This window comes from Lytechinus variegatus, chromosome 1, assembly GCF_018143015.1.
Source record: "Lytechinus variegatus isolate NC3 chromosome 1, Lvar_3.0, whole genome shotgun sequence".
Taxonomy (NCBI): Eukaryota; Metazoa; Echinodermata; class Echinoidea; order Temnopleuroida; family Toxopneustidae; genus Lytechinus; species Lytechinus variegatus.
The window spans coordinates 80,445,864-80,471,080 of record NC_054740.1 but is presented as its reverse complement, the minus strand read 5'-3'; the positions used below and the strand labels follow the sequence as shown (position 1 = coordinate 80,471,080).

Sequence of the window (25,217 nt, the reverse complement as noted above, 5' to 3'; positions counted from 1 at the left end):
AAGATAATACACTGATATGATATTAGCAACAGTAAAGGAAAGACTATTCCCCAGCAAAGCACAATCATATCACCTTCCTTATCTTTTCTTTCACTACCATTTTCCCCGGCTTCGCCGGTTAAAAATAATCAGCAGTGCGCTGCCTGCATTATTATGGCGCCAATCAAGAATAGGACCTCCTTGCCTGAACCACAAAATGTTAAGATAATGGAATTCCACGTGTTCAGGGAGGAATTAAACTTCATTTCACATGACAATGACGAGAAATAAAAATATTTCATATAATAAAATACAAAAGAAATAGTGATGTCATCAGTTCCCTCATTTGCACCGACCAAGATGTGCATATGTTTTGTCAATTGAAGCGAAACTTTGAAATGTCATAACTTTCTTATTTTACATCCGATTTTGATGAATTTTTCTCCTTTTATTCAAATCAAGTTTTTGTTGGGGTGGACTTGTCCTTTAATTTCTCTTGGAATAATGAAGGTCTCCCTTTTTTGGGAGTTCATTTACACGGTTAATTATTCTAAACAAAATTGGGTTAAATGTAAAGAAAGACTTAATAACTGAGACTTTCCTCTCGTGGTCTCGTTTAAGACGTTTATCGAACTCACTCTCATTTAAAGAGAAGGTATTGATCGCGAACCAGCTCGCTGCATCAAAAATATTTCATTTTCTTGCAGTTATTTCTCCTCCTGAAAATGTATTTAACGAACTTCAGAATTTAATTGTGAACTTAATCTGGTCAAATAAGCGGCACTGGTTAAAAAAAGAAGTATTGTATGAAAAACCTGATGACGGAGGATTGTCTCCAAGCTCGTGTTCTAAAGTTATGAATTTTCGATTATTCAACGATTTCTTTCTTAAAATTTCATCCAGTAAACGACTTATGGCTCATTTTCTTAGACATTTTTGTAAACTATGTTTAGATTACCAATTGTTCTTTACAAGAATTGATCCTAAATTTTACACAAGTCTTCCAGTTTACTATAGTGAAGTTTTGCGAGCTGTGTTGACATCTGGAGCTCGGATTATGACACAATCCCTCTCTTTCAGACATGCAATTAAAATGCCCTTGAAATATTTATTTCATTGAAGCAGTTGATGTTCATAATATTTTTTTCCGACGCGCCTGATGGCATGTGGATTAAAACTAGTTCGCCATTTGATAAACCCCTCAACTGGTCTTTGGATTGAGAGTAGCTTTCTCCAAAAGAACTTTCGAGGACTTCGACAACCATCATCGTGTCTCATCGAACGTAAAACATTACTCATACGAACTGCACTCTCTCAACATGCTCAAGTTTTCCCTTCATATTTTAACGACTCAGGTTTTCAACGCAAAACCTCTGATTTATTGTTAGCTCCAGATACTCCAATTAACTTCATTCTGGCTTCTTCTGAAAGTGGACTCATTGCTTCTTCTAAGGCTAACTACAGGATCTACAGGAAAGAACTTGACGACCTCATCAAGCTCACATTGGCATTATACTGGTTTTCTCGATACATCTACAAAAGTGAACTGTCTATCTGACGGTCAATCGGATCGGGGCCGCCCTAGTCACTGACCCGTCTCTGTGGTCTAATGGTTAAGGCACGGCGGCGTTCAAAGCTGGGGGCCCGGGTTCCGTTCACGGCAGAGACATTTTTCGGCATCACCAATTTTTCCAAAGGGTAGATAGCTCTGGGGAACCTTGATTTAAGCTACGCCTGCCATTGTTCTCTTCATCCATTTCTTTACAATATAAAATGCCACAGCGTGTGAGGGTGTGTAGATATATTCCTCCCTAATCATGTTAAATCGGTTAAGACTTTTACACAATTTAAAAGAGTATTGAAACAACACTTCAAAAATGTCCCCACTCTGTAATGTTAAATATTCTTTCTAATTTCATGTGTATCATGTAGTCTTATATATAACTATTTAGTTATGATTTATTTTAATAATCAACTTTTTTACATTTTATCATCATCTTTTGTTGTTTGCGTGAAAGTTTGATGTCAAACTTATTTGTACTTTTTCATATCTTAGGTTTTACGATTCATGAATCTTGTATTAGTTACGATGCATTTAGCGCTATTTAAAAACTGATTATAGTATAATTTTCATATGTAACCTAGAAGTAATGATCGTTTACTCAACCTGTTTTACAATTATTTTAATCATATTTTGCGTAAATGGTTTTCATGGCAAACTTATTTGTTTTGTCTTTTCATATATTAAGTTTTACAATTCTTCGTGTAATTTCAGTGGTCTACACTTAATTGATGTAGTTTGTAGATTTCTATAGGAGTTTTTCATATATATGTACATTGTTGTCAATTACTGATGTTAGGACCCCATTGGAAATAAGCCATCTCGGCTTTCATGGGCAATCCTGTCAAGGTATACACTACTGTTCATATTTTTCATGTACTTGTTCACAGTTACCTGACAAATAAAATCAATCAATCAATCAATTAATATACACACACACTCACCCTCACACGCACACACCCTCCACTCTCTCTGTCTTTCCCTCACTCGGTATTTGCTAAAAATGCCATATCATAATAATTTTTACATGAAATTTTATATCTTAATCATTATCGTTTAGAACACTTCTATTTCCCCTTCCTCTTGAAAAAAAATAATCTGTAGATATATAGGCGTCCTATCTTTTAGCATCACCCTGTCACTTACTTCTTCAATAAAGAATATCTCAAAACAAAATATTTAATGGCTAATTCCTCAATTATGAAGAATTTTGAAAAAAATACTGAGATGGATTAATAATTGATTTTATTGAACAAAAAAATACCACCTCCCTCAAGCACGTCATATCATTACCACCAGCTAGCCGATACTGTTTGATGAGAACACAGTGGATACATTGTTCATGGATTAATACCAAAATTTATTTTATTCTGAATTTCGAAAGAATAAAATCTTAAAGTAAAATAAGTGAAATTATAAAACCACTTACATAATTGAAATGAAAAGGGAGCCCGCTGGTAAGCTGGGCTGTTATTGTATGTCCCCTTGATTGAACTTTATTAATAAATGTCCTTATTGGATTTCGTGTTCTATAACATTCAGGGATATACGTATGGTCTGCAGGATGTGTGTTTATGCTCCTATTGCACCAGCTCCCTTTAGACGGGGAAAACAGACAGTCATGTTGTAGTAGCCGCGCAGTTTTTTATTACATAGGCCTACTCTATAGAAACGGGGTCGCTGTAAAATGACATGAGTTGATCAAATTGCATGCAATGTACATTTCCTAATATTATCTTTTGAAAGTGGACTTTACGTCCTTTTGGAGCGATAGATGCCGAAAACAATTTCAAGATAATGGAGTATAAGCTTTGAAATTTGCACACCCCTCCGTGTGCCAAAACATTGAGGTTATTAAAAAAGGGGGACCGTATAACTTCTCTACAGAAAATAAAAGTAACCGGAATAGAATACGCACACTAAAACCAAAACTCCTAATGAATAGTATATGGTACATGTCGCATTTTGTTAATTTTCCTTTCTATAGGCTGATATACACACAAAAGTAATACCAGTGTTATTACAGCTACAGTTAGTATGATATACAAACAGACAAAGTGAATACAATAAAGTAATGCCAGTCTTAATATTACAGCTACAGTTAGCATGATACACAAAGTGAATAAAAAAGTAATACCAGTCTTATTACCATGACTACAGCTACAGTTAGCATGATATACAAAGTGAATACAAAAGTTATGCTAGTCTTATTACAGCTACAGTTAGCATGATATACAAAGTGAATACAATAGAGTAATACCAGTCTTATTACAGCTACAGTTAGCATGATACACAAAGTGAATAAAAAAGTAATACCAGTCGTATTACCGAAACAGTTAGCATGATATACACAATGAATTTAAAGGTAGTACCAGTCTTATTACCATGACTACAGCTACAGTTAGCATGATACACAAAGTGAATAAAAAAGTAATACCAGTCGTATATTACCGAAACAGTTAGCATGAGATACACAATGAATTTAAAGGTAGTACCAGTCTTATTACCATGACTACAGCTACAGTTAGCATGATATACAAAGTGAATAAAATAAAGTAATACCAGTCTATTACAGCTACAGTTAGCATGATACACAAAGTGAATACAAAAGTAATACCAGTCTTATTACAGCTACAGTTAGCATGATATACAAAGTGAATACAATAAAGTTATGCCAGTCTTATTACAGCTACAGTTAGAATGATACACAAAGTGAATACAAAAGTAATACCAGTGTTATTACAGCTACAGTTAGCATGATACACAAAGTGAATACAATAAAGTAATACCAGTGTTATTACAGCTACAGTTAGCATGATATATGAAGTAAATACAAAAGTAATACCAGTCTTATTACAGCTTAACGAAACAGTTAGCATGATATACAAAGTGAATACAATAAAGTGATACCAGTCTTATTACAGCTACGTTAGCATGGTACACAAAGTGAATAAAAAGTAATACCAGTCGTATTACCGAAACAGTTAGCATGATATACACAATAAATTTAAGGTAGTACCAGTCTTATTACCATGACTACAGCTACAGTTAGCATGATATACAAAGTGAATACAATAAAGTAATACCAGTCTTATTACAGCTACAGTTAGCATGATATACAAAGTGAATACAAAAGTAATACCAGTCTTATTACAGCTACAGTTAGCATGATATACAAAGTGAATACAATAAAGTGATACCAGTCTTATTACAAGTACAGTTAGCATGATACACAAAGTGAATACAAAAGTAATACCAGTGTTATTACAGCTACAGTTACATGTAGCATGATATACAAAGTGAATACAATAAAGTTATGCCAGTCTTATTACAACTACAGTTAGCATGATACACAAAGTGAATACAAAAGTAATACCAGTCGTATTACCGAAATACCAGCAGTACGGTACTAATGGACTGATTCATCGTACATTCAAAGTGGTAGATGTGACCATACTGTTGTACCTTTGGGTCTTAAGCAAATAAAAATCATAAACATACGCTCTAATTATCATATAAACTGGAAATAATTCAAATATCAACAAATAAAATTTAGAACTGGAGTCACTGCAACGTATCCCGCCCTCTCTCCCCTCAAGCAAATCAATACATTGCTAAAACCCCTTTCACAATAATATTGCTGGTGCGACTGCTTACAACCGTTGCGATTCTGTGCAATATACAGTGCGTCCCCCCAAAAAAAACTAAACCGAGATTTAGTGATGATTTATCATAACTTAATCATAAATACAATAGACAAATGACCTACCAATGTAAATCCTAGAATGTCCTCTTTCATCTGAAATTACTTAGATTATTCCTCATTCACGCATGAGTGAACAAAAACAATTTGAAGAAAGGATACCAAAAATTCATTTGGCGGGGGGTATCCGAATTTAAAAAAGAAAATTACATGCCGATACAAAGTTCAATATTTGCTCTTTTGTATTGATACCTTAATCACAGAATATGGTCAAGAAGTAAAAAAGTTATGTTCCCTCGAAACGATGCTTGTATTTCCATGATTTCATTAAATAAATGTGTTTTCACCGATTTCCCACAGAAGCTATCGCACGGTTAACAAAAGACTTAACGCATGGCTGATCGTCAACAAAACAGAGTTTCGAGTGAGTTTGAACGCTCGCCTGTAAAACTGCTTCATTCTATAAAATTATTTAAATTCAAGCCTTATTTCAAATATCCAGAACTTTGTAATTTGTTGACCATTTTCTGTAATTGAGGTTTCAAATTAAAGAGTAGATATTGAAATTTAAAAAAATGTGGTTTCTTTTTTTAAATCCAGATACAGCCCGCCAAGTGACATTTTGGTATTACATCTTCAAATTATTTTTGCTCACTCATGCGTGAATGGGGAATAATCTCAGATGAAAGAGGAGATCTTAAGCTTTACAATGGTAGGTCACTTGTCCATTGTATTTGTGATTAAGTTATGATAAATCATCGATAAATCTCGGTTTCGTTTGTTGTGGGACGCACTGTATATTGCGACCAAAATGATTGTATTACGATCGCACGAGCAATTGTGAAAGCCCCTTTAGTAAAGCCCCTTTTACAATTGGTGGTGCGACCGCTTACAACCGCAGCGATTGTGTGCAACATATATTGCGACTAAATTTTTTTCATCGCAAACGATCGCAAGAGCGATTGTGAAAGCCCCTTAATACATCGATTTAGTATGGAATCTTATAATTCAAAGAAATGCTAAAAGTATACATCAATTTCATTTTTAAAGGCTATTTATAGCTACATTAACTTTTTAACAGGCTATTATAAAGGCGACCGTGAAAACGTTTTCAGTCCTTAGTTTTGGATGAATAACGTTATTACCTCAATCTTAAACTGTCATAACAACCTCAATTTCAATGCGTATCCATAAATTCTAATCGTTTACTGGTCGGATCAAGAGATGGCGCCCTCCATCAACACCAACTGTTTCTCCGGTAGTGAATGACGAATCGTTAGATGCCAAGAATGTTACGAGTCGGGATACCTCATCCACATAACCATTCCTACCCAAGGGATGGAGAACCTTGCATCTCTCAAAAAACTATTAAATGAGCAATAAATATAATATATTGATTAATATAGTTATTGGAAACAGGGCCCTGGGAATGATAGTTAAACAGAGGCGTCGATCCGGGGGGGGGGGCAGGGGGGCGATCGCCCCACCAATGAAAATATGGGGGGGGGGCAAACATATTGTTTTTCCCCAATAATTCCACATGTGCAAAAATAAAATAAGATTGTAATGTTACACATAAATCCGCAAGCGAGATCAAAATACGCAAGACGTTCTTTATTTAAAATCGAACTCAAAATGTCCATTTTTTCAGATCGAAATTTTAAATTGTTCAGCTCACGTTTAGTGCTCGCATCTGTTGTTCTTTTAGATACCTATCTTAATCATTGGTACCAATTTTTTTTAGAATATCAAGCTTTCAGGTCAGAATATAAAGAAATTTCAGCTCGTTCTCGGCACTCGCATTATCTGTGTAGTGATATATGCATCCTCCTCATGAGTTGCTGCAAACAGTCTTGAACAGGTACCTTTTTCCTAGCTGCTTTCAGGTCACTGTACTAATAAATTTCAGCTCGCGCTTCGCGCTCGCATTGATTTGTTGGTGAGATATGTGTCTCTTTATTATGAGTCATATAGATTTATATACATTTATATATATATAATTATAGAGAGAGAGAGGCCTCTATGTGTGCGCGAGGGTGGGTGGGTGTGAGTGATGGTGAGTTTGTTTGTTTTGTGTGATCAAGCGCTTTTGGAACGTTCATTAATCATTTTGCCCCCCAATCTGAAAAATAGATGGACGCCTCTGGGGGTTTTGTTCAGAAAGAAATACACTCCAAGATGATCGGGATTCGGTAATGAAAAAAAAAATGGCAAAGCAGAAAATAAAATAAAGTAGATTATTGCTCTGAAATGGCGGAGATTTGGGATTAATAATTATTGTTTGTGTGTTTTTGCCTTTTTTTGCTTGTCACTCTTACTTCAGGGGCGCTGTATATGGTTAATAAATTGTCTTAAAGAAGCTCTTGTGTATTCGACTTGACAGCATAAAATTTTGACGGTATAAAAAAAAACTCTTTCAGACAAGCTATTTTTCTTTTCATATTTGATGTTTGAAGAACAATTTGCTATTTGTCTATTGTTAGTTTATAGTGGCGGGTCTCGTTATGAGGACGGCTCTTATATTTAAAAAAATGACTTCGCAACATCACCAAAATAATCTTAGGAAATAACAATAGTTTCATGTTCGTCAAACTCTATCTGCATTCCTCACTTATTCCCTTTACCTGGGCTCTACACCCATTATCTACTGGAACTCTCTGTAGAAAACCTTCAGACCTATGCGAAGTTCAGAATACAGTCAGGGGTGTCGCTAGACCTTTTTTCCAGTGGGGGAGGGGGGGGGGGGTGAAGCCCTGATTACACATTTCACATTTCCTTTCGTCATACCCAGGAGCGGTTCCAACTTTCATCAATGGGGGGGGGGGGATATTTTCATTAACATTGCCTTTTCGCGGCCGCCATTTTTTTTCCCTATCTAAATTTCTATTTTTCTATTTTTTCTAATTACTAGAAACAAGAAATGTATTTCATGTGGCCTGAATATGAATTATCTTGCAGGCTCATTTTTTATGTTATATATTTAAACCTGAAAATTGTAAATTTTGAGCTGCTTTTGTAATCATACACTAAACTATATCCATCTGAGCACGAAGCGCGAGCTAAAAATGTTAATATACTGGCCTACAAAAAGGCCCGTTAAACTTGTTAAAGACTGTTCGCAGTGATCCATGAATAGAATACATTTCTCATCTAAAAATGTGAACGCACCCCGACACCCCAGACGGCCAAGAATGAAAAGTACAGTATTAATACGTAGGGTAGTATTGGGTTAAACATGCAAAAATCAGAAGATAACACGTAAAACTTTTGGTATAAGAAGAGGCCTATATATATATATATATATATATACATGTATATATATATATATATATATACATATGTGTATGTGGGTGTGTGTGTGTATAGGATGTAGATCAAAACCATTCTGCCCAACTTTGGCAAAAGAAAGGAAGCGACACACAAGTCACATGTGAGATATTGTTGTGTCTGAAACACCCTTCGTGTGTTGCACATTCAGGCAAAATTTGGGAGAAGAAATGGTCGTTCTATGGAAATGATGGAAAGAAATTGAAGAAAATAACCAAGCAGTTAAATTGCATTGACGCCTATTCAAATGACGAACACACAATGTTCATTTACAACAATTATACTTTTGTAACTTGCTTCCTTTTGTCAAAGTATGGCAGCATTGGCTTCCAATATCAATGAATTCAATAATGAATCATAAAAGGTAGTTTTCATTGTCATTTTTGGGGGCCTTGCGTTTCTTCATAATTAACATACCTGAATAAAAAGAGAATACTTTGCCTTTTAGCAGATTTTATACAAAAAACAATACAAATAATATTGCACTTTAAGGTGTATTTACCTTGGCTATTTGCTCGTCAGTCATTCCTGTTCTTTTGAAGATCGGAGTAGCTGTTGCACCAGGACTATATAGCATAAAAATGTCATTGAGACGATAATGTAAATAAAACATATTTTCAATTTCTCAGACCCCAATCTCATTGAACAGCATCAATTTAATATTGTGTTTTGAAAAAAAGTTCAGAAGATCTACTGGTTCCCAAGAACTTTTAAAGGTAGTGCAAGTTTTAGAAATTAGCCACAGAACGACAGGGTACCTCGGTAAGTACTACCAACGAATGATCAAGAATTTACGCCCTTTAGGTTCATTGGTACTAACTTGACAAAAAAAGAAAAAAAATAATCTAACCAAACTGACGGAACACAGCAGTCTGAGAATGATGTTTAAATCTCAAGACACCTTTCTACTATCAAAATGTTCTGTTCTATTAATTGTGTTTGCCTTCATTTTTAAAAGATTCAATGAAAGGTTTTAATTCTCTTAATGGTACTCTGACTTCTCTATGCAATAATCGCTGGACTCGAACTGAATCAGGAAAAGAGCAAATAATTTCTATACCAATGAAAGATGGATCAGACATATAGCAAATTTAACATGTAGAATATTGTTTGAAACTTACTTCACAGCATTGACTCTAACTCCATGAGGCGCTAGTTCTATTGAGAAAATAAAAATAAAATACATAGTTTTTTATGTAATTTAATGTTGCTAAATGTTTGCGGGTCGTGTGGTCTAGTGGTTAGAACATTAGACTAAAAAATCGCAAGGTTGTGAGTTCGAATTCCAATGTTCTGCCATTGTCTCCACTTTGATTAAAAAGACTCGAAAGTAATATATTATACATAATATAGGCCTATATAAGATATATCTGTCGTCTATGAGGTCAGCTACTGTGACTGATAAGATATTTTCTATCTGTTGGTAACCAACTTGGCGTTTACCAGCAGAAAGTTTTTTGTTCGGGCGAAATCCTACGGGAGTTATCATCAACAATGAAACTAATGCATGACAATATTTGGGCGTGCAAACAAAATCAAATGAACATTTTATATTCTATTATTTTGTATTGTGCTTTTCATTACATCAACTAGAAGCAATAATGGGTCCATGAGCGACTGGTCTTTAACCGATGGCCAAGTATATTCTAATAGCAACTTGTAAAAATGCAACAATACCTTTTGAAAAAGTTCATGACATGCGATTATTAATTGTCACCTGATTTAACACCAGCCCGGAATCTATACAGTGCGTCCCACAAAAAACGAAACCGAGATTTATCGATGATTTATCATAACTTAATCACAAATACAATAGACAAATGACCTACCATTGTAAAACTTAGGATCTCCTCTTTAATCTGAAATTACTTAGAGTAATTCTCATTCACGCATGAATTAGCAAAAACAATTTGAAGAGGGGATACCAAAAAGTCATTTGGCGGGCTGTATCTGGGTTTCAAAAAGAAAACCACATCTTTGAAAAGTTCAATATCTGCTCTTTAATTTGAAACCTCAATTACAGGAAATTGTCAAGAAATAACAAAGTTCTAGTTATTTGAAATATAAGGCTTGAATTTCAATAATTTCATAAAATGAAGAGGTTCTACAGGCTAGCGTTCAAACTCACTTGACACTCCGTTTTGTTGACGATCAGCCATGCATTAAGTCTTTTGTTAACCATGCGATAGGTTCTGTGGGAAACTGGTGAAAACACGTTTATTTAATGAAATTATGGAAATACAATTTGTTTCGAAGGAACATAACTTTTTTACTTCTTGACCGTTTTTTGTGACTAAGGTATCAAATTAAAGAGCAGATATTGAACTTTTTAGGCATGTGATTTTCTTTTTAAAATTCAGATATCCCCGCCAAATGAGTTTTTGGTATCCTTTCTTCAAATTGTTTTTGCTCATTCATGCGTGAATGAGGAATAATCTAAGTAATTTCAGATTAAAGAGGAGATTCTAAGCTTTACACTGGTAGGTCATTTGTCTATTATATTTGTGATTAAGTTATGATAAATCATCGCTCAATCTCGTTTTCGTTTTTTTCTGGGACGCACTGTATATGTCCACACCAGAGAAGTATTGAAACAACACCAGTTTGGAATCAAACCGATGATGTTTTAATACTAAGTGGTGTTGTATAAGGACCTTTTTATAGATCAAAACGAAACTGGTATTGTTTAACTCTTCTCTGGTGTGGACATATATAGATTCCGGGCTGGTGTTAAATCAACACCGGAGTTTTTGCAGTGTAATAGAAGTTCTAAAGGAACGGTCAATTGAACAAACTTGCCCGTGATTTATTACACTACAATCTTGTTTATTCATCGAGCACCCGATCTGGGTAGCCGTACTTACCCCGAGGCCTGGGGTATGCAGGGCTTCCGGTTGAATGTAGCCTCTTGTCGAGGCCCTGGCGGCTGCGTCCCGAGCGAAGCGAGGGATTTCCTAATTCGCGAAGCGAATTAGGCCCGGCGCTCCGATTCGCTATATCCTCTCGGAAAGCAGCCGACAGGGCCTGGACAAGAGGCTAGGTTGAATGTGGAAGGGGGGGGGGGGTTGACCATGTAAAAAAATCATGATCAGAAAGTAATTTTTACGTTTTTGTACACGGTTTTGGAAAGAAAGCCCACCAGTTTCACGGCCCCTGTTACGCGCTATTCAAAATCCGTTACATTATTATTACCTTCAGCTAAACATCGTGTCATGTGATCCATCGCTGTTTGGGACATAGAGTGGCTCATCATATTGGTCATCTGTATCAATGGGGTTTGGATTGAGAAAGAATGAATATTGTAGCACAATGAGTGACTGTTATACCTTTAAGATGTATTTCATAGTTAAATCGTAGAGGGCGATATTTTAAGTTGTGATATGCTTGCGACTATTGGAGAAGTACGTCAATTCGCTGCTGGGAGCTGCGGTGGTGTGCGGTTGTAAGATGTAAAGGCCTGGTCACACCGCCCGAGCGTTGTTGGAGCGGTCGTGGAGCGGTAGGGAGAGAGGGACGAATTTCGCTCACAAAACTTGGGGAAAAAAATCGAAAACAAAATAAAAACAATCGAAATCGAAAATGGTGAACGATAGCGAGCGGTGATGATTTTTTCCTCTCCGCTCCACGACCGCTCCAACAACGCTCGGGCGGTGTGCCTTTAAGGCAAGTTGAACTGTATATTGAATATACGCCACAATATAAAAAAAAAATTAAGGTATAACCAACAAACGTAGAGGGCGTTAAAACTTTAAAAACACATTTTATTCATTACTAAAAGTATAGCTGCCCTTTACCTTCGTCGGGAATAAGGTTGGAAATAATACTCAAAGATTATCTGAGAACGAGAGGAATGAGAAAAGTCAAGAAAAACTTTTTGGATTTAGAGGCCTGTATTTGTGGAAATCTTTTTTTTAACACCAAACTTGTTATTCCGAGAACAAACCTCTCCATAGCAGAAAAACGTTTTAGTATAGCTGGATCTAGACTTTGGAATACACTCCCCTCTACCATCCGAACAACACCGATCATATCATCTTTCAAACTCAAGTCATGTCTTTTTCCAAATATCTAGTTTTTTTTTTCATTTATTTATAATATGTACTTGTTTTGATGATTTTTGCTATCTCTGTTTGGTTTGACTTGGCTATCCCATCTGGGGCCTGGTGGCCTCTAGTGCTATACTAGACCTTCCGTGAATGATGTGCTGACCGGGATTGTCCCTTAAATTGTTGGTGAACGAAGCAGCAAGCAAGAGACCACCAGGCCTCATCTGGCGCAGTTGATAACAACAATAGTTGATACAATTTAATATATACAATTCTATACTTTTTTGTTACTTAAGATTTATATTTATATAAGCGCTGTGATACTTTTTGTGTATATAGCGCATATAAATAACCGTTATTTACAAAACTCTTACGAGGTTCTTACCGACGTCCGACCACATATGCTTGATATATTTACCACAGTTCCTGTTTGAAATATAAATAATAATTAATACATTGTTGTTTGATCGATATTTTAAAATTTATATATTACGTCGCACAAGGACAAATTAGAAGAAAACAGAAAAGATTATATAGATTGATTTCTATTGTAATAATAAAAAAAGATGATTCGATGTCTTTAGCATTCCCTTATCACTGATAAATGGAGCGTTGTGGCCCAGTGGGTTAGTCTCCGGACTTTGAAACAGAGGGTCGTGGGTTCGAATCCCAGCCATGGCGTAATTTCCTTTGGTAAGAAATTTATCCACATTGTGCTACACTTAACCCAGGTGAGGTAAATGGGTACCCGGTAGGATTTATTCCTTGAACGCTTTAGCGCCTATTGATATGGAGGCTCAGCTACAGCCGGGGATTATGATGCCAAGTATAAAAGCGCAGTTGAGTATATGCCTAAAAGACATATCCTGCGACCATAAAATAAAAAGGTGGGGTACTAAAATTTGTTTCCAGCACAACACTTCTTTCGTTGTAAAAAAAAAGGGAATTGCCCTTCAAAATGATGAAAGCTTCCCACCCCCCCCCCATCGAGCGTGGAAACGCAACTGGAACTGACATAATATTCATTCCTCACAATGTGTCGCTTAACCAATTGATGGTTAACTAAAACTACGTTCAGCATGCCTAACACAAGTATTATCCCTAATGGAATTGCTTAGGGGGCTGAATAATGATGACCAGAGATCATTGAAATGACTTTCCCGTAAAGTTAAACACAGCAAAAACTGTGGTGTTAACCGGTGTACATAGAGGACCACACCAGTTATTTTACATCGGTGTTAAACTGGTGGTGTTAGTTTTACACCTATAGGTGTTATTACAATACCTATGGTTGTTACATTTACACTCTTTGGTGTTATGTTCAATCTCTAGGGTGTAATTTTAACACCTCAGGGTGTGGTCCTCTATTAACACCAATTGGTGTCAGTTTTAACACCACAGTTTTTACGGTGATGATTTTAAATGAGAACACTGTAACTTTGGGCCCATTTCGGGTCGCCAATAACTATACTCGCTACTACTCTCTCTGCTAATCAAACTCGACTGACATAGCAAATGAATAGGCTATAAGAATGCAAAAAAAAATGGTCGTTTGGCAATCTGCACGAAATTCACTTTGATGTTTTGTTATCGGGCAAACTTTTCAGGCCCACCATATAGTATCAGTTCCATTCACTATTTAGGGCAGGTCCACTCAATTAAGGGCAAGGTCCACCCTCCACCCTCCAACCAATAATGCTTCTGACCGTACCTTTCGTTTTGATCAGATATGGCGCAAGGTTCTTGGTAAGATGAAGAGGTGCCCTCACATTCACAGCGAAGATGTGATCAAAATTTTGTAAGGTGAATGTCTCAATGGTGTCAAGCTTAAACATTGCTGCGTTATTCACCTGGATAAATGGAATGTCACACAATTGAAACATTGTTTAATATGTTATATTGACATTCCATGCTTACGGTATTGATAATAGAATATTTGAAATTAATCATTCTTGTTTAATATTTAGGCACTTGCTTAAACGGTTTGATAAAGTGCTATAACATAAAGTCACAGGTCACTAATTAGACCAAGTGATATCGAAATCCTTTTAAAATATAATTTGGTTTTCGAACTATATGTGCAGTCAAAATGTATGCATCCGTCATTATCATATTAGAAATGTGAACACAACCACCTAACTTCTAAAATTATCAACAAAACCCCTTTAATAATCTTATCAGCTAGCTTCTCGCATTGAACAAAAACCAAGTAAATTTGATTAATGGATTGAATCTAAAAACAATATTGTGATAAGAATCAGTAGAAGCAAAAAAAATCGAAAAAGCGGAAAAGGAAAGTTGAACAAAATTCTTTCATACAGGGGGCATTCCGCTCTCTGTCCCGGAAATTACGCCTAATCATTGATCATCAGCTAATATCATGTTATATAGTTATCAAAATTTGTGTGAGCTCTCTAAAATAAAAATTTACCAATGTAATTAAAAAGGGAATAACACAAAGGTGACAACCAGAATTGGAGAGCATTTTTCAATATTTAATAAGTAAGAATTCGGAGAGAAATCAACCCCGATTGTATCGATTTTTATATAAAAAAATATAGAGGGTTCTGTAGATTTTTTCATATAACCTACCAATACGTCAAGTTGGTTGAATTTCTGTATCGTCTCCTTTGAAATTCTCGTCACATCTTCTTCCAATTCAAACTCAGCTTGGATCATCAAAATCTGTATGAGCAATATACATGCACATTACAGCTTATATATATTTATAGGGAATACCATCGATGTATATGATTACAATAGAATTCGTTATTATGTTGCCGCTCACAAAAACTTGGAGCTACAACTACACAATACAGGGCCATTACACTCTTATAAGAAACAACACGTTCACGTACACCCAAGAAAAAAACTGCGCGCTTGACCTTTGAAGTGTATCACTTTTTTAGATGTTTCCAGTGGCATCAAAAGTGCGTTGTAGTTCTATCTATTTTTGTTTTCTATATCAGTGACGGGGGCAAATATTTTTTTTAAACATGTGCGCATGTTGGCCGCTTTAGCAGTTTTTATTTATTTGATGTACGATAGAAAGAGCTATGTAGATAAAATGTCATTTTCTTCGCGCATGTGGTGCCTTTAATTGCTGGGAATCGTACCTAGCTCAGAGTAGTCAGGGCCTATTTTGGCAATTTTTTTATGCTAAACCTTCCGAAATCAATACCAATCTTGACTAAATTATCGAATAAATATCCCTATACGTACTAGAAAGATGACGTCATTTTTTAAAGTTCACCTGACATTTAGACCAGTATACAGCAACACTCAATCATGCGCAGCTATAATTATTCGGTTATAACTTATTTCATATATTTGGTCTCTTGAGTGCGCCTTTTGTTCCAAAGTAAGAGAATAAAATAATTCTGAGTATAACAATACCTGATCTTTGTGTAGCCCTCTCTGTATACCTAAACGAATTTTGAGAGAAAATACAATGATATTCATGATCTTTTTTGCAGAAATACCGTCGTACGTATATCTCTCAATGATAACATACGCATTTTCCGACTTGGAAGTTCTTAATAGAACCAGATGTCAAACGAAAAAAAACACACAACGCAACTACTGTAATTGAAATAATTTCTGTGGTTTTGGACACATATGTGTAGAAGATAAAGACGTATTTTGTAATTTCAGTTCATTATGTAAAGAATATGAATAAGATGACAACAAACATTGATTTTCGGTATTATTGTTATTTTATTATTCCAGAGATGAAGGAAATCATTCAAACAAATTTGAAAATAGCTGCCTTTTATCCCTTACATTATCATAATGGATTTAAAAGGAGTTCTACTTTCAAAAAGAATTGAAATAAGGATTAGATATACATGTATAGTGAAGTGCGCTCACAACAAGGGGAAAAAACAATTTGAACTAGAAAATTCCCAGAAAAATTAATTTAATAAAACATTCGGCATTTATCAATATTCATTAATAAATTATATATATTTATATATATATATAACTATTGAAACTTTTTTCATTCCGTTTTCAATCTATTATCCTTTATTTCGGAAAGGGTATATGGGGACAATGTATATATAGAATTTTATGAAGCATCTTTTCCAGAGACAGTGGCATGATATTATAGGATAAAACTCTATCAATATTATCAAAATCAATACATGTTCCTAGAAAAATGTAAATTTACACTCATCAGTAACATTTCGAAGTGCTTCCATGTCTCGTCCTGTCAGAGCTAGTCGGCACCCAAGGGAAGCGAAATGTCGGGCAATCTCCGCTCCTATCCCTGAGCTAGCACCTTATTTAGAATACAGATACAAAAGTGGTGATTACTTCAGATATATTTTAGAAAATTTACATTCTGTTCCTCTTTGCTTGCTGTATTTTCTTTAACATTAATAATAAATACAAAATTTGTCAAAAACTATAACTTGTTACAATGTAATACAAGAATATAAATAAGAGATGACAAAACAATGATTAAAGTAATTCTCAAAATAAAGATATTAGAAAATTGATGAGAAAAATAAAATTTAAAAAGCCGAAAGAACACCTAAGAAAGCTCATTGAGAAAAATATAAACAGTTAAAAAAATATTTAAAAAATTAAAGTATGTAAACTATGTAACAATCTAAAACACAGTCCCAAACCTTTTCGGAATTTTATAAAGTCTAGAAAATGTGACCGTGGTAAGAAAAAGTGTTTTTAATGTAAATGGTACAATAACAGCAGATCAACAAAGCACTAAATAATGCTCACGTGTTAGCCTTCCTCGACCTGAATTAGAATGTAATGAAAGATGTTCAATTTATACCGAAATCGAAGTTTTAAAACTGTTAAAGAATTTAGATGTAGAAAAGGCACAAGGTCCAGCTGAATTACCCCCCCCCCACGTTTGTTGAAAAATGTGCAGAAGCTTTTTAGTTATGTCTTTGCCATCAAGTGTATTGCTAGATGATTGGCAAAGAGCTTATGTGTGTCCATCGTACTCTATAAAAAGGGTAACAAATCGGACCCTGTTTATGATGATTGCCCTTAATATCCCTTAAGGCCCCCTCATGCACACCTAACCGAATTGCCTGAAATAATCCTTGCGTTGGCTGGCGAAAGACATTTAAAAAAAATCGTTTTCAATGGAAACTGATAGTTAATCTTCCCTTCGTGTTTGGGTTCGTACACCTTCTGACCTAACAGGTGCGATTATTCAAATTCACGCGGAAATTTTGAACATGTTAAAAATTTCTCGATGAATTAAAAAAACGTTGGTCATCTGTTTGAATTCGCATCTCTTATTTATACTGAGGTAATCTTTTGTGTTTTATTTTCGCGCATAGTCCCTCATCGCGCTTTTGCCAAAGTGGACCGATCTCGAAAGAACTCATAACGAAACAACACGATGGCACAAACGTACAAGAATGCCCGATCTATTCGCTTGTCTTCGTTTCTAATCGCATGCCATATCAAACCTTTGCTCACTGATCGTTCGTCTTATGGGTTATATCAACCCTTCGCTCGCCTTCGGCTTCAGTTTACTAAAAGAGGTTAACCGAAAAATCGAGATCCTTCGCATGTCATATTTATCCTTCGTTTACCGTTCGTTGATAAAATTTGACACTTACTTACTGATCGCATGATTTAACGGAAATTTTATTTGAATTCGTTGAATTCTCGTGCATTTCGTGCATTTTTCCCATTCGTCGTCTTCGTCCGCATACATTCGGTCAGGTGTGAGAGGTGGCTTTTGCATTTGTTACAAGCAGAACCTTAAACGCATATTCTATAGTAAACACCTCATTGAACACTAAAAATATTATTATTTAATAATCAACACAGTTTCGTTTAAAAAAAAGAAGTCATAAAAACACAACTTATGGAAGCAATCAATGATTGGAGTTATAATATGGAGTCCGGATGTAAGCGTCCATATTGCTTTTCTTGATTTTGCAAAAGCGTTTGAAATTGTGCCTCATGATCTTTTGAAAACAAAACTAGAAACGTATGGTGTTACTTTTTAAAATTTAGAATTCATCATAATTTTTTTTACAGATACGTATATAAACAGTCCATATACGTATATATACAGTGCGTCCCACAAAAAAATAAACCGAGATTTATCGATGATTTATCATAACTTAACCATAAATACAATAGACAAATGGCCTACCATTTTAAAGCCTAGAATCTCCTATTTTATCTGAAATTACTTAGATTATTTCTCATTCACGAATGAGTGAGAAAAAACAATTTGAAGAGGGGATACCAAAAACTCATATGGCGGGCTGTATCTGGGTTTCAAGAAGAAAACCAGATTTTTATAAAGTTCAATATTTGCTCTTTAATTTGATATCTCAATTACAGAAAATGGTCAAGAAATAACAAAGTTCTGGTTATTTGAAATATAAGGCTTGAATTTCAATAATTTTATAAAATGAAGAGGTTCTACAGGCTAGCGTTCAAACTAACTTGACACTCAGTTTTGTTGACGATTAGTCATCCATTCAGTCTTTTGTTTACCATGCGATAGCTTCTGTGGTAAACCGGTGAAAACACGTTTATTTAATGAAATTATGAAAGTACAAGCATTACTTCGAGGGAACATAACTTTTTTACTTCTTGACCATTTTTTTGTGATTAAGGTATCAAATAAAAGAGCAGATATTGAACTTTTTAGGCATGTGATTTTCTTTTTGAAATTCAGACACCCCCGCCAAAATGTGTTTTTGGTATTCTTTCTTCAAATTGTTTTTGCTCACTCATGCGTAAATGAGAAATAATCTAAGTAATATCAGATTAAAGAGGAGATTCTACACTTTACATGGGTAGGTCATTTGTCTATTGTATTTGTGATTAAGTTATGATAAATAATCGTTTAATCTCGGTTTCGTTTTTTGTGGGACGCACTGTAAATATATATATATATAAATATATATATATATATATATATATATATATAATATATATATATATATAATATATATATTGTGTAAAGAAATGGATGAAGAGAACAATGGTAGGCGTTCCCAGAGCTATCTACCCTTTGGAAAAATTGGTGATGCCGAAAAAATGTCTCTGCCGGGAATCGAACCCGGGCCCCCAGCTTTGAACGCCGATGCCTTAACCACTAGACCACAGAGACGGGTTAGTGGATAGGGCGACCCTGATCCAATTGACCGTCAGATAGACAGATTTTCGACACCATACCAATTATAATTTCCTTTGTCGGGTGAAGTTGGGTTTTGAACAATGACAAGCCGCCATGCCTCAGCTGGATCAAAGCTATTGCTTTGATACAAAGCTAGTGCTTTGATACAGTACACGTAAGGGAGAAAGTATACAAATGTGTGAGAAGCTATACATGTACAACAGCTTTGGCAACTCTTTTATTTTAAATATTGTGTAAAGAAATGGATGAAGAGAACAATGGTAGGCGTAGCTTAAATCAAGGTTCCCCAGAGCTATCTACCCTTTGGAAAAATTGGTGATGCCGAAAAAATGTCTCTGCCGGGAATCGAACCCGGGCCCCCAGCTTTGAACGCCGGTGCCTTAACCACTAGACCACAGAGACGGGTTAGTGAATAGGGCGACCTATAAAAGAGTTGCCAAAGCTGTTGTACATGTATAGCTTCTCATATATATATATATATATATATATACATATATATATATATAATATAATATATACATATGGGTGTGTGGATCTGTGTGCGTATGTGTGTTGTGTGTATGTATATCAATGGACAGGAAATTATGTAAATTCTGAAAGATATTTAGTGATCCTTTAAACTGGAACGACCAATGAATGGATTTATATCTAAAATGTAAAAAACTATAATGGGAATTATTAGAAGGAATTTCGTTAACTGTCAAAAATCTATTTTAAAAAGTACTTTTGAAACATTATATAAAAAGAATTAAAGATGATAAAAAAGGATGAAAATACATTATTTAAAATTTGGGAGGGAGGGGGGTGGGTGCCCCCGGTTCTGAGTCCTCTCTCCACCGTTATGAACTCTTGGATCCGCCCCTGATTTAAACATAAACATGAATTTCCATTAGGAATTACCTGTGACCAGGGCAACTTTTCCTTTCAACGATTCCCCGAGTAATCCTGGAGCCGATGACGTCATGATGATGTATCTAACAATATTCAAATGAAATAAGAAGAAATTGCTAATTAGATTATTGCGTATCCTTAGAAAATCGTGAAATTAAGCTTCAAAATATGTCGGATTTCAGGAAGGGAATTTCTCTCATATTCGGGAGATCCACAAAAGGGAATCTGAGTTTTTGCCTCTTTGAAATAGCCTTTTTTGACGTTTGTCCTCACTTCATCTGAATCATCAGTAGAAAATGTGTAAACGTGGAGAAAAAAAGGAAAGGAGTTACGACATTCCAACGAGATCCAGGGTCTTAGGAATAATCAAGTCTCTATCAAATAATTTTTTTCGGCAGCCAGTTATTGCAATAAGGACTATTAAAGTAATTCTAGCAATTTCTTGTCTTGTTTTTAAACATTCTTATCCCCATTCTCTAAAAAACAATTTGATAGTTTTTTCATATATATATATATATAATATATATATATATATTATATATATATATCGTCGTTTTTTATGTGTAACTGTAAGCATGATGTAAATTAAGGTGTTCTTTGATTTGAAAATGAAGAGAGTCGAAAAAGAAAAATCATTCGGAATGTTCATCCGTCCTAAAATGAGGTTTAATTATCCCAAGATCCGATAGTCCGAAAATGAAATAAAAATGTTTGTTCATTACGGACTATACGCTATGGAATAAGGAACCTAATTTTGCTTTCGGATTACCTGCGAGATAACGAACTGTCACCTGTTCAAAACAGTCGCTTTTGTGATTTATTATTTATTAATTGATATCTAATTTATATAATGGATCTATCCTAAATGTTTGACAATGACAGGAGATTAAACGGAAGAGGGCATGGAGGGTGGGTCGTAATATGACTAGCAATATATGAAGAGTTTATTTGCAAAAGGGGTTAGGTCCACTTTGGACCATTCCGAGAAAAACCATGTTTTTTCAAATCTACCTGCCTTCATTTTTTTTCTATATATTCTTTTAAAAATCATCAGTGTGGACCTAACCCCTTTTGCAAGTAAACTAAAATGAATCCAATCTATTTATTAAAGAAGTGATTTTTCTTTGCCACTTTTATTCACGTTTTCATGAAAATTTCAAATTTTCTTTCTTTTCATCTGAGCGACTTAAAATTTAGAGGTTTTGAAACAGAAAACAATAAAGTTTATGAACAATGGACCTAACCCCTTTTGATAAATGAGCTCTTCAGAAGAGTTGTTTGCAAAAGGGGTTAGGTCCACTCCAAAGTCAAATCATTTTTTTTATTCTTCCATATTGCAATATTCTATGCGGAACTAAATTTTCATGATACCCTAACATGATAACATAAAATGGGTATAAAAGAAATCTACCTGTCTTCATCTTCTTTATGATATTTTTTTCCCAAAAAAATCTGTGTGGACCTAACCCGTTTTGCAACTAAACTGAAATGGACCTAATCCCTTTTGAAATAAAGTGATTTTTCTTTGCCATTTTAGTTCAATTTCTAATAGGAATTTCAAATTTTCTTTGGTATCATCTTATAGAGCTACTAAAAATCTATACATTAAGACATAAAAAATCAAATTTGATGAAAAATGGACCTAACCCCTTTTGCAAGTGAGCTCTTCATATAGAAAAATTCATATGCTGCTACAAATGTGCATTTTCGAAGAAACTTTCGTCACTTTTTGCTTCTTGATCGATGGAAGAGTGTATGAAGTATGAAGTGTATAGGACAATGGATAGTTTTAAAAGAAATGTCCGGGGTTCAGGAACGGCCTTTTACTTTTCCAAGTAATGCAATAAAGAAAAGGGGAGAAAAGAGAATGAAAAAGAGGAAAAAAAGAAGTATGTATGCCTACGACAATATTTTGGGTGTGCCTTTTCGCACAATTGTTTTGGAGGCTGCTTTCTCTCTCTCGCGCGCGCGCGCGCACACACACAGCGCCCCACAAACTCATCCCACCTTCAGACACACACTCACAATTACCCGTTGAAGTTACTTAAGCGATTACAAGCACGCATGAAAGTTTATCCCGAGATAATTACGATCAAGATGGTTTTCGCTTCCACGGCGAAGGGCAGATTCAAGAGCATACAAAATGTATTTCCAAACGGCCTTCACAACACAGAATAAACAAGAAGTCTTTGTCGAAAGTTGGGTAATCATCATAGCAGTTTTGTCCTGGACTCTTTACTTCTACATTATTTGCAATTTTTCATCAGCTCCGAAACTTGGGACGGAACTGCTGTACGGGTTTACCAATTTCCGAAAGAACTCCTATAGCTGTTCTTTGTCATTTTTTTTCGACTGGCACGTTCAATATATTTACTGTGTTCTTGAATCCGTCTCCGCTGCACTTGCACCGAAAACTCCATATCAGTTATCTCTATGACCCTTTTGAAACTGTCTTCTCTTCGCCGGTCTCTACGCTGGCGAGGTTACGAGATGGAGCTCTGTATTGAATACAACAGGCTATACTGTAGATCTTAAATACGTCGCCTCTTTTCACTGGCTTACAGATGGGCGCTTTCGGGAACATGGACCCCAAAATTTGTACGACCAAGAGAAAAAATGGAAAAAAAAAGATTGAAAAGGATCGAAAAATTCAAATCAATTCAAAATGGTTTATTAAAAATACTTTCTTTGCGGCAAAAGCCGAATTGCACTGGCAAAAGCTTACATTTCAAACAAAATCATTAATAACACGGTAAAAATAACTTAGTACTACGAAAACGAACAAAAAGATGAGAAATATATTATTTTCTGAATATTATGACAAAATCTTTCATAAATTCAATATTTGTATAAAAATGTCGAAATCGTTACCTCACATGCAGCTGCTTAGAAATTATGCCATGTACGCCATGTCAGGCCCTTGACCATGTTTGGATCAATATTGTTCGGAATACAAGGTGTCGCGCGCTTCATTTGACTTCTGACTCATAAGCGGTAGTAAGTTAAGTTTAAGTTTAGCTTAATTGAAAGGGGGCGTTCCTATCTTCTCGCCCGAATGGCTATCTTCTCCACTTTGTGCAGATGAGCAGCTTATACCAAAACTTTATTTTGATTTTTTTTTATATCATGGTTTCTACAAAATCTGTATCTTTAGGAAGAAAACTTATACTTCTTAAGGTAGGTACTTACCAATTTATTCTAGTCTGCACCCGCTTTCAGCTATACAATCTCGGTACACTGTGTGAGTGAATGCGAACAAAACAACTACAGTAGTTAGACGCGAAGTATGAATATGTCGGAGCATTGGACCATTTATAATCTTGGATCAATGCACATATAAAATAAAATTAGATATAGGCCCTATTGTCAAAATCCCATATTTCTCCAAAATATACAACTGCAAGTTCAACGTGGCTTCCAGTACAGATTCGTGTAAAAGAGAATTAATATAGGCCTAACCCCGATATAACCGTGAACTCTAACTGTTCGCATAAGGTTCGCATGTTATGTTTCCTAAATGGCATCGATTTTTAGAAATATTATTTGTTGTTGTCGTATCTGATAATCATTGGTATAACAACTGAGGGGAAATGAAGAGAATCATAAGGGGAAAGGGAAATAATGTGTATTTTCAGAATTTGATAAAGCACGATTTGCTTATTGCCTGTGTTTTTACTCCTTCCAGTGTAATGTGCACATTGCCTGGTTCGTGAGATGCACAATGAGGTCAATATAAAACTAATATCTTTACTCGCACTATAAGAGCTTTCATTATTTAGTGACATACGTATATGTTTTTCAAGATTAACCTTAACTTATACCTTGAACCTTGAATAGTAATCCCTTTCAGCAGCTTGAAAGCTATCCCGGGATGAAAACATTCTGTGTATCAGTGGCATATCAAGCTTTCTGGTCAGAATGTAAAGAAATTTCATCTCGCCCTCGGTACTCGCATTATCTGTGTAGTGAGATATGTATCCTCCTGAGTTACTACAAATAGTCCTAAACAGGCACCCTTTTCCTGTTTTCAGGTCAGTATACTATAAAAATTTCAGCTCGCGCTTCGCGCTCGCATTAATTTGTCTGTAAGATATGTGTCTCTATCTCATGAACCATATAGATAAATATATAAAGGGTTAGTACACGTGATTTTGCAATCGCACATAACATGCATAATTTGTGTTACCTTTTGGTTGTTTCTTTCTTTAATAATATTTTAAATCACTCTCTCTATGTTTTAGAAAGATTATGTTTAAATTGATGTATATTTTCTGTTATAATGAGATATGTATAAGTGGACTTCAGTGAATTGTCGTACACAGCAAGGGGGAAGGGGGTGGGGGCAAATTCCTGATCAGCTGTTGTGAAAACACTTTTTTTCCTTAACATTTCATGAAAACTATGAAAAATGTGCAAATAAAAAAAAAGATGTGCACCAAATACTTTTATAGCTCGGTCCGTTTACTCTATCGTTTTTAATTTTTTTTTCAAAAATATGTTCGATTCTTGCCCCCCCCCGAAATATTATCCTACATTTTGAAAAGAGTATTTGACAGGGTCAGA

The 25,217-nt window shown here is 35.2% G+C and overlaps 1 protein-coding gene across 1 annotated transcript; it reads right to left on the bottom strand.

The window, feature by feature from the left end:
- Positions 1 to 6,040: 6,040 nt before the first annotated feature.
- LOC121406566 (3-oxoacyl-[acyl-carrier-protein] reductase FabG-like) lies at positions 6,041 to 23,925 on the bottom strand. The gene is made up of 11 exons (XM_041597577.1): positions 23,844 to 23,925; positions 20,664 to 20,737; positions 16,788 to 16,898; positions 16,013 to 16,041; positions 15,209 to 15,301; positions 14,328 to 14,466; positions 13,002 to 13,042; positions 11,763 to 11,832; positions 9,692 to 9,728; positions 9,073 to 9,136; positions 6,041 to 6,608 (listed from the first exon to the last, which is right to left on the bottom strand). Exons 2-11 carry the CDS (start codon positions 20,725 to 20,727, stop codon positions 6,441 to 6,443), a joined length of 816 nt encoding a protein of 271 aa, XP_041453511.1. The 5' UTR covers positions 20,728 to 20,737; positions 23,844 to 23,925; the 3' UTR covers positions 6,041 to 6,440.
- Positions 23,926 to 25,217: the final 1,292 nt, after the last annotated feature.